A 10,505-nucleotide genomic window follows, 5' to 3' on the forward strand; every position below is an offset into this window, starting at 1 on the left:
TGTTGGGCTTAGATTACCCGTAGCTTTGTCGTCTGCAAAGGGCTCCCACAAAGACATCTGATGCTGTTAAAAATTTAACAATAGATGACTTTGGCTGCGTTGTGATTTCTTCTAGCTGCTATTCTTTAACCGTGTTTCAAATCTTCCCTGAACGTGGATTTGCATCCGTATCCTAGCTCAACTCCAGAGGTTTTTTGACCCAGAGTGAAGCGTGCCGAGAAATGGAATTGAATTTGTTTGTGGTGGAAAGTCAAACTCAATAAATAAAACACCTGCTGACAAACAGGAGACCACACTTGTGATGACACTATTCAAGCTTCTCTGTGTGGGCCCTGACCACAATTTGTGTCATTTTTTCCAGCAGCGAGTCAAGAAAAAGTCAGCCCAGCTTCGGAAAACTAGTCCTAGCAAATTCTCTTTGATGCCGTCGCTCGTGAAAATTAACGTCTCTTTTGAGTCCTGCAGAAGTTTCAACAATCTAAGTTTCATTTTGAGGACTTCCTGTCTACCGTGTTGGGAAAGACCACACCACGAAGGATGTAATTTAGAGCTTTGACTGAAGCAACACAGCTTCCTCCTCAACTGTTTAACCCCCCCCCCAAAAAAAACCCAGATTACGGAAGGAAGGCGTAAAACACCCCAACGATGCCGGTCGATCGCAGGCATACCTAAGGCCTCCAGGAGCCCTAGATGGAGAAGGAGACATCGTCTTGACCACACCATGGATGAAGATGGGCTTGAAGCGATGGAGGAATTCGTATCCGGGCCCTTGGTCACCTGGGTGAGCCTCACTTGTGGGGCAGGGAGGAAGTGTTCAGGGCAGGGCTGGACTTGTGATGGGCTGTTCAGAGAATTCTCTCGACACAGACATCTTGACAGGACTCTATCTAACCAACATGTCTTCACCTTGTCAACTTGAAGATGGGTGGACTTCAACTCCCAGAATTCCCCAGCCAGCATGCATGCATGCTGGCTGGGGAATTCTGGGAGTTGAAGTCCACCCATCTTCAAGTTGTCAACATTGATAGACATTGATCTAAATCCTTGAACTTGGTTGATGACATCCTTAACTCTGTCCATGGTGTAGATCAACAAGCTTGATTGGGGAGGGGACTTATTTTGGATTTGGGTCTGGGGGGCTGAAGAGTTTTGGAGGCCTGGAGGCCCACCAAGGTTGGGCACCCCCCTATTTTTGAGCCCCCATCCCATCTGTCCTCCCTTCTTCCTTGTATCACCACATTTTGACTTCCCACCATCAAGAAGTAGACCAGAGACCCAAGCGATGGACTCAACCTAAGCTAAGTTTACCTTTGTTTTGAAATGCGTCGACTCCAGGCAGACCCAAAGGGTGTGGATGATGGAGCCTTGAGTCCCAAAGATGAGACACTTGCATTAAAATTTGTTTTAGCCAATAAACACTCATCTCCAGTCTGCTGAGACAATAAGCTGGTTTAAATAGTTGAGGTTTTGATGTGCCGGGCAAACTCAGGAACCGATTACAGATAGTCCTTGAGTTATGGCCACTATGTTCTGCAAGGCAGTCGTAAAGCGAGTCCCAGACTGCTATTTTGGATCATCCTTGCCTTGATGTCTTGGTCCCACAGATGCAGACGCTGGAGGATCTGGTTGGCAGGAGCCTCCACCAACTTCTCCAAGGAGAGGGAGAGGCGAGCAAATATTTCCGAAAACTGGTTCATGGAGATTTCCTCCACCAAGTCATGCAAATGATGTGAGTCACGCTTTTGCCGGCGGCGCTAAGACACACAACATGACAGCAGATCTTGGTTTCCTAGCGTGGCTGAACCCTCGTAGCTTCTGGCAGAATTCTCCAATGTCTCTTGTGCAGAATTTCTAAGATTAAAAACCCCATTTTTGATGGGAGGCTTGCTCTTCAAAGACCCACCGTTTTCTTTAAAAAAGACAAAACCAAAACCAGACATTTTCACCACCGGTAAAGGCGAGGAGGGGTGTGGAGTTGCCAGGATGAAAACACTTATGCCTTTTTTTAAAAAAAAAAAAATAAATAAAAATAAAAATAAAAATTAGAAAAACAAGTTTTGGAGGCAGGCTGGCTGGCTGGCTGGCTGGCCCTGCACCCAGTTCGCTGTTTGATATTTTAACTAAACAAATATATTTATAGAAATTGTATGTTTTCTGCAAAACTAGCAAGTTCGGGCTTGCGTTGTTAGAATGCACAGCGTGAACGATGCTTAATTCAAGGTGAGCAATGCACGGATTTTAGATAACACGTTTAAAGGGAGAACGCAAATCTTTACATTGCTAACTGGGGGATTCTGGGAGTTGAAGTCAACCCCTCTTAAAGCAGGCTGGCTGGGGAATTCTGGGAGTTGAAGTCCACCCATCTTCAAGCATGCTGGCTGGGGGATTCTGGGAGTTGAAGTCCACCCATATTCAAGCATGCTGGCTGGGGAATTCTGGGAGTTGAAATCCATCCATCTTTATGCATGCTGGCTGGGGAATTCTGGGAGTTGAAATCCATCCATCTTTATGCATGCTGGCTTGGGAATTCTGGGAGTTGAAGTCCACCCATCTTCAAGCATGCTGGCTGGGGAATTCTGGGNCTTTTTTTTCTTGTCCCAGGATGAGCTCCACCAGGTGATCCTTTCCCCACCTCCAAATCTCCATCTAATGGTCAGAGAGCCCTTCACAGGTAAGGCCCAGGGACAGGGGAGGAATTTAGGCGGTGAAAGATAGTCAGATAAAAGACTTTGTGTTCCCTTACTCGAAAAACTTACAAGCAACATCCTTCACCCTGGTTTTACGGCTGTCAGTCTAGGAATCCTTCGTCCAAATCTAACAGAATAACAAGAGTTGGAAGGGACCTTGGAGGTCTTCTAGTCCAGCCCCCTGCTCAAGCAGGAGACCCCATATCATTTCAGACCAGGGACTGTCTAGTCTCTTCTTAAAAGCCTGCAGTGTTGGAGCATTCACAACTTCTGGAGGCAGGTCGTTCCACTGGTTAATTGTTAGGAAATTTCTCTTTGGTTCCAGGTTGCTTCTCTCCTTGATTAGTCTCCATCTGTTGCTTCTTGTCCTGCCTTCCAGTGCTTTGGAGAATACGTGGACTCCACTCTTCTTTGGGGCAGCCCCTCAAATATTGGAACTCTGCTATCATGTCACCCTGGTCCTTCTTTTCATTAAAATCCGGGCTGCAAAAATAGGAGCAACTTGAAGGGAAAAAAGGACAGAGAAAAACAATATATTTGCAACGAGGTTTTTAATCTTGGTCTTCCCGTTTCAGTGGAGGCCGTTCAGGAGATGAAGAAATTGGTACAGCTGTTGCTAGGAAGCGCCGTTCAGGTAGGTTGTGGGAATCTAACAACAGGGGTGAGATCTTTAATCGGTTTGCAGTTTCCTGGGCATATGCAGATGTTGACTCTTTTCTTTGAACTTCCAACAGTGTGAAGAGCGAGATGTGTTCATTGGCCGAATCCAGTCGCTGGACATTAGCGTGCAAGCAGCTTTGGCGTCCGCGATCAGAGAGGTAAACGATGAGACAATTAAGAAATGTAATTATTTCCATCTCCAAAGGGAGGAGCGGAAAGGCCGGGCTACTCCTAAATGTTTTCAATATTTCACGTGTAAATTGCTCGGAGTTGCTGGGAGTGAGATGGAATGCAAATGATAATAATAATAAAAACATCTGGAGTACTGTTTGAATACCGTCGGCATGGACAAATCCACTGTCGGTCAATTGCAACAGGCAGCTTCACCCGGATCAGCTTAAATCCTAGAAGACCTTGAACTGAACGGAGCTGGCGTTGAACGAAATGCGTGCGGACGAAAAGGAAAGAATTAAGATGGTTGACGTGTGTGAACTGCAGTTGCTTAGTTATAGGGTGAATTAAGCGGCCGACTCGCTCTTCCATAAAATCTTCTATTCTTCGCTGCAGCAAAAAAAAGGGAGAAATATGCTTTCTCGCGGCGCATCCTGTTAATTATTCCTCCCCTGCAGCTCAAATGAGTTTGCTGCAGTTGGAAAGCAAAAACTCCTGGAGAGATGCAAAAGAGAAAATCGAGGTTGCAGGTCCCAAAGCTGCTTTTCCAAAAGGCAACTGGACTTTCTTGATTTTTTTTTTCATTGAAAACCTTTTTTTTTAATTGTTCTTTATTGGCCAAGCATGACTGGACACGAGGAATTTGCCTCCGGTGCAGAAGCTCTCAGTGTACATACAAACAACCAAAGCCATCAATCGTGGTTAGCAGTCATTAATCTTAAGATACAGACAAGTGATAAATCATAAGATGCCAATAGGAGAAGGTAGGAGGAAAGAGGAGAAGAGGAGAAAAGAGAAGAGCAGAAAGATCAGAAGGATCATAGCAATAAAACCTACTACATGGATACGTAGTCTTTAGGCCTAAGACGGTGCTGTGGGAATTAGGTGTGCACAGAGGAAAAAACTATCTTTACATGTAGTTGTTTCGCTTCTCCTTCAAGAAGCTTCTTCAGTTCTGCATCCAACTTAGATTTTAGGATCCAAATCAAATCTTTTTTTTTTGGGGGGGGGGAGCACCTTTGGGACAACAACCATGACCTGGATGATTGAGAATCTCCATAGACTTTGAGGTTTCAGGGATAATAATAATAATAATAATAATAATAATAATAATAATAATAATAATAATAATAATAATAATAATAATAATAATAATAATAATAATAATAATAATAATAATAATAATAAAGGTGGAAGGGACCTTGGAGGTCATCTAGTCCAACCCCCTGCTCAGGCAGGAAACCCTATCCCATTTCAGACAAATGGCTGTCCAGTCTCTTCTTAAAAACTTCCAGTGTTGGAGCATTCACTGCTTCTGGAGGCAGGTTGTTCCACTGGTTAATTGTTCTAACTGTCAGGAAATTTCTCCTTAATTCTAAGTTGCTTCTCTCTTTGGTTAGTTTCCGTCCGTTGCTTGACTCCCTCTTCTCTGGGGCAGCCCCTGAGATACTGGAAGGCTGCTATCCTGTCCCCCCTGGTCCTTCTCTTCGTTAAACTAGACATACCCAATTCCAGCAACCGTTCTTCATATGTTTTAGCCTCCAGTCCCCTAATCATCTTTGTTGCTCTTCTCTGTGCTCTTTCTAGAGTCTCAACATCTTTTTTACATCGTGGTGACCAAAACTGGGTGCCGTATTCCAGGTGTGGCCTTACCAAGGTGTTAAAAAGTGGTATTAACACTTCACCTGATCTTGATTCTATCCTTCTATTGATGCAGCCTAGCCTGTGTTGGCTTTTTTGGCAGCTGCCACACACGGCTGGCTCCTATTTAAGGGATCGTCCACTAGGACTCCGAGATCCCTCTCAGTTACTACTATTGAGCAAGGTACCCCCTATACTATACCTGTGCGTTTGGGTTTTCCTTGCCTAAACATCAACAAACAGAAGTGCAAATAAATATCTGGTCTCTAGCAATAAACTCCTGGCTCTTCTTTCCAGGTTAGCCAGGAGCCAGAAAATGTCCTGGGACTGCAGTGGAGGGAGATGGACCCAGCCAGCATGCAGCAGCTCCTGTGGGATCTTGGGGCCCGAGTTCAAAAGCTGGTCTCCGAGCGAGATGCAGGATTGGAGGTGAGAGTCGTGACCGTTCCTTGTCCCGCCTTCTTCTCACAAGGACGGCCTTCAGATCCCCAGTCCAGCCATCAGATCGGACCCTAGCTTTGGCCCAGGCCACGCCAGCCTTGCGAGGTAGACCAGACGATAAGCACAACCAGGAACGCAAGTTCTGCCTTACAGTAGTCCTTGAGTTATAACCGTTCCTAAGCAAGTTCAGGGAGCCAGGCCTGATTTTACCCCCTTTTTGCCACCGTTGCTAAGCAAATCCCCGCGGCTGTTTAGTGAACCATGCGGACGTTAAGCGAATCCAGATTGCCCCGTTGACTTTGCTCGTAGGAAGCTGGTCCGGAGCAGGTCATAAACGGCAATCACCTCAGCCCAGGATGCTGCCACCGTCATAATAAGTACATGCTGGTTGCCTAGCAACTGGCTTCTGATCGCATGTCCGTGAGGATGCTGCGACGGTCGTAAAAGGCGAGGACTTGCCTTTTTTCAGTCCTGAGTGCTTGCTAAACAAATTTGTAAGTTGTAACTCCAGGAGTATCTGCATAAGAAAAGGCCCTTGGAAAGATTCTCACCGTCCATTGTGGTCCTTAGTACCTCAGAGGGAGGGAGGGCATCTTGGACCTCCCACCTCTTTTTATTATTATTATTATTATTATTATTCCTTCCTGCACAGCAATTGTGGGAGCTGCAGCAGAAAGAGGGACCCCCTTTAGCGGCCCAGCTGGAAAGTAACCAGTCCCACCTCGGGGTTCAGCTTGCCGAACGTCAAGCCCAAGTGCGGCGTCTACAAGGCGAGCTGTGAGTTGTGGGGTCGAGGTGGGGAATGTGGAGGGGCTGGAAGGGGGTTTGGGGTAACAGAAGTCACTGCAAGAGATTCTGCTTCCTTCCTTCCTTCCTTCTTTCCTTTCCCTTTCTCTCCCTTCCCCTCCTGTTTTTCCTTCTTTCCTCTCCAATTTTTTCTTTCCTTCTTCCTTTCTTCTTGCCTTTCCCTCCAATTCTCTCCTTCCTTCCTTCTTTCTCTCCCTTCCCCTCCTTTCTTTCCTTCTTTCCTCTCCAATTTTTTCTTTCCTTCTTCCTGTCTTCTTGCCTTTCCCTCCAATTCTCTCCTTCCTTCCTTCCTTCCTTCCTTCCTTCCTTCCTTCCTTCCTTCCTTCCTTCCTTCCCTTTTTCTCTCCCTTCTCCTCCTTTCTCTTTCCTTCTTTCCTCTCCAATTCTTTTTCTTTCCTTCTTCCTGTCTTCTTGCCTTCGCCTCCAATTCTCTCTTTAAGTCTTGTGGGCTGGGGAATTCTGGGAGTTGAAGTCCACCCATCTTTGACTGAGGTGGAACTTGAACTCCAGGCCTTTCTGTTGCCTATCATCACCTCCATCAGGACATCCCCTCCAGGCTTCCTCGTGGCTTGGCTTCTAGAGGTTTGAGCAGCCTCACTTCAATGCGCAGTTGTCCCCTAAACCCATTATTTCGATGAGGTGACCTTCCAGTCTCTTGTTTCAGGGAGATGAAGATGGAGGAGCTGCTGGACCAACAAGAGGAATCAAGGAATTTGGAGAAAGAGCTTCGAAAGTTGCAGCAAGAGGTGCTTTCCTCTCTAGTTAAATCTGATTTTAGAAGCCCTGGATTAAATGATGTCGGTGTTAACTCACTTAACAAACGTTTCACTTAGCAACAGAACCTTTTGGGCTCAATTGTGGTCGTAACGTCGAGGACTACCTGTATCTTCTAGCGCCAGTTCAGCTATTTGTGGATTGAGTAAAGGATGATGCGGGAATTTGTAAACAACCAAAGTGACAATAGAATAGAATAGAATAGAATAGAATAGAATAGAATAGAATAGAATAGAATAGAATAGAATAGAATAGAATAGGAGAAGAGAAATTAGAATAGAATAGAATAATTAGAATAGAATAGAATAATAATAGGAATAGAATAGAATATACTGTAAAATAGAATAGAATAGAATAAAGAAAAATAGAATAGAATAGAATAGAATAGAATAGAATAGAATAGAATAGAATAAGAAATAATAGAATAGAATAAGAATAGAATAGAATAGAGAAAAAATAGAATAGAATAGAATAGAATAGAATAATAATAGGAATAGAATAGAATAGGATATAGAATAGAATTGAATAGAATAGAATAGAATAGAATAGAATAAGGAAAAATAGAATAGAATAGAATAGAATAGAATAATAATAGGAATAGAATAGAGAATAGAATAGAATAGAATAGAATAGCAAAGTTAGAGGGGACCTTGCAGGTCATCTAGTCCAACCTCCCCCCCGCCCAAGCAGGAGACCCTACACCATTTCTGACAGATGTTCTTGAAAGCTTCCAGTGATGAAGCTCCCACAACCTCTGAAGGCAATCTGTTCCATTGGTTGATTGTTCCCACTGTCAGAAAAATTTCTCCTTCTTTCTAGGTTTGAATCTTGAATTTCTAGGCTGATGCCCGAACGACAGGCGTGTCATCGGCAAGCGTGAACCTCATTCTGACATGCAGTCTCTAAATTTGCCCCTTCTTACCCAGAACCGCACGTTGGTGGGCGAAGCGCGCCAAGCCAGACTATACCAGGATGAATTGGATGCCTTGCGAGAGAAGGCAGTTCGGGCAGAGCGGCTTCAGTCGGAGCTGACGGCCCTGAGGGAAAGGATGCCAGCTTTGGAACGATGCCGAGCGCAGCTCAAGGTGGGGATGTCGTTTTGGCCATGGATCTGGTAGGTGGGAACTCCTTGCAGACAGCTGGTCATTTGCATCCTTTTAGAGAGTCGTTGAGGCCACTTGGAGGTTTACCTGCTTCCTCAGGGTCACCTGAGTGGTGCAAATGGGTGTGGAACACAATCCTTTCAGCAGTTCCAAGAAGGCTCTACACCCATTTGCACCACTCAGGTGACCCTGAGGACGCAGACAAACTTCCAAGTGGCCTCAACGACTCTCTAAAAGGATGCAAATGACCAGCTGTCTGCAAGGAGTATAAATCCTTCCCTTCCCCACCATCCAGTCAGAGCTGAAGAAACTTCTTGGTGGAGAAGCGAAACGTCTTCAAAGAAAAAACAAAGTCCAGTTGCCTCCTGAAAAAGCATCTTTGGGATAACTTTTCTTGCAAGGCTGCATTCACAGGTTCTTGCAGAAGAGAGCTGAGACCTGGCCTTGGGGCTTAAATAAGTCATTTTGATCCCCAGGAGGAGCGCGACTTCTCCAAGGCCCTGTTGGAAGCAAAAGCCACCATGGAGGAAGAACTAGACGCCGCTTACGCCCGGGGCCAGCGCCTGAGTCGAGCGGAGAAAGAAAACTTGAATCTGCAAAACCACTTGAACCAGATCCAAGAGGTCAGGTTGAGAAAGAAGATGGTTCCTTCCAAGCTATTTTGTTGTTGTTGTTGTTTTCCCATTTGCAGTATCTCTCTGTCCCCTTTCGTACTGGAGAAACTTCGTTAAGGAGGGCAAGCTTGGAATATTGGGGGGCTATTTGGGAAGTGGGGGAGAAGAAGAGACCAGGTGGGTGAGAATTGGGAAAAACATCCCTGGAGAAATTGGGCTGTTTCTAGTCACCTTACGTTCTTGAAGTACACGTAATTCTTATTTAATAAAATCAGAACATCGGAGAGTTGCCTTTTAGCTTTCTTCACACTTGGAGTCTGGGAAAGCGATCTGAGGTTTTAATTCTTTGAAGAAAGGGATTAATTTTTAATTTCCCGGGCAATTAAAAGGGGGAAAGGGATCCTTTTGCCCCTCCCTTCACTGAGAACGAAGTTTCACGATCCAAACTGGCTGGATAGAAAAAAAGCTTTTACACAACCATGGCCTTGACTTAAAATTAAGAGCCCACGCGCATCTCTGGAAGTAAGACCTAACCCTAAGGTAAATGCTACTTACGTTAATAAAAAAAAAAAAGGAAATCAGTTGATGGATTTTTTTTCCACCTCTGCTGTGAAACTGACTAGATCAGGTTCTGAAATTGACTAGCTTCCGGTTGTGAAATTGACTAGCTTCCGGTTGCGCAATTGACTAAATCAGGTTGTGCAATTGGCTAGAGAACAACCGTTGGACTCGATGGGGTTTACAGTCCAGTTTGCTGCATATACAGGTTTAGCTGTAATTGTTTCACCTTGTACTACAATTCTCCTTAAAAAAAAAAAATTAAATTTGCAGGAGTGGATAGATTCGTTGTAGCAGCCCGTGGCTCCGCTGTCTGAACTAGATGATCAATGTTTTCTGGACAGAAAAAAGTATGGAGGCAAAACCTTGCAATTTCTTAAGTTCTCCATATTTGAGTCCGGTTGAAAGCAAAGAGAGGAGACGGAGAACCAGAGGGGGGAAATAGGGAAGGACAGACTCAACCTCATGGTTCAAATTTCAATTCCCCAGGAACGGGAGCAGCTTTCTTACCGATCGGAGGAGCTTCTGAGAGAGAATTTGGCCCTGAAGAAGCAGCTGCAAGAAACTTTAAAGAATTCCCGGACGGAATCGTGCTCCGAAGACTCTCACTGGGACACAAATGGTTAAGTTTTACCCGCCCCCCGATATTCAATTTCCTTCTCCCAGATCTCCTGACCCTTGTTTCCTGCACATTTGCAAGCAAAAAGTATACATTTTTTTCTCCCTCCTGGTTGCAGAATTCCCTGAAGTGCCCCTTCTGCTGGGCTCTGAGATGAAGGAGGCCGATCGACTGCCAGCCTTAGAGAAGGAGAATCGGGAACGTCGCAGGTCTAAATCAAAGAATATAGAAGCAGATCTGAAGAACGCTAACCCTGATGAGCTGGTATGGAAGAAAGAGCTCTGGGACCCGGTCCTATCATTAGGGAAATGGGTGTTATGGGTGGTGAGAATAACCCTGAGGGACAGAGGAAGAGCTGCAGTCAAAACATGAATAGAATAGAATAGAATAGAATAGAATAGAATAGAATAGAATAGAATAGAATAGAATA

At 44.9% G+C, this 10,505-nt stretch overlaps 1 protein-coding gene across 1 annotated transcript in view; it reads left to right on the forward strand.

The window, feature by feature from the left end:
- Positions 1–721: 721 nt before the first annotated feature.
- The window catches only part of CCDC88B (coiled-coil domain containing 88B), a 17,955-nt gene continuing 8,171 nt past the window's right edge, over positions 722–10,505 (forward strand). The window contains exons 1-9 of the mRNA XM_029286776.1: positions 722–781; positions 2,602–2,671; positions 3,263–3,321; positions 3,422–3,505; positions 5,457–5,588; positions 8,108–8,266; positions 8,761–8,907; positions 9,946–10,078; positions 10,194–10,339. Of these exons, the coding sequence (XP_029142609.1) occupies positions 722–781; positions 2,602–2,671; positions 3,263–3,321; positions 3,422–3,505; positions 5,457–5,588; positions 8,108–8,266; positions 8,761–8,907; positions 9,946–10,078; positions 10,194–10,339 (990 nt within the window). The remainder of the gene's footprint in view (positions 782–2,601; positions 2,672–3,262; positions 3,322–3,421; positions 3,506–5,456; positions 5,589–8,107; positions 8,267–8,760; positions 8,908–9,945; positions 10,079–10,193; positions 10,340–10,505) is intronic.

This window comes from Protobothrops mucrosquamatus, unplaced genomic scaffold, assembly GCF_001527695.2.
Source record: "Protobothrops mucrosquamatus isolate PMUCROS unplaced genomic scaffold, P.Mucros_1.0 scaffold4911, whole genome shotgun sequence".
NCBI lineage: Eukaryota > Metazoa > Chordata > Lepidosauria > Squamata > Viperidae > Protobothrops > Protobothrops mucrosquamatus.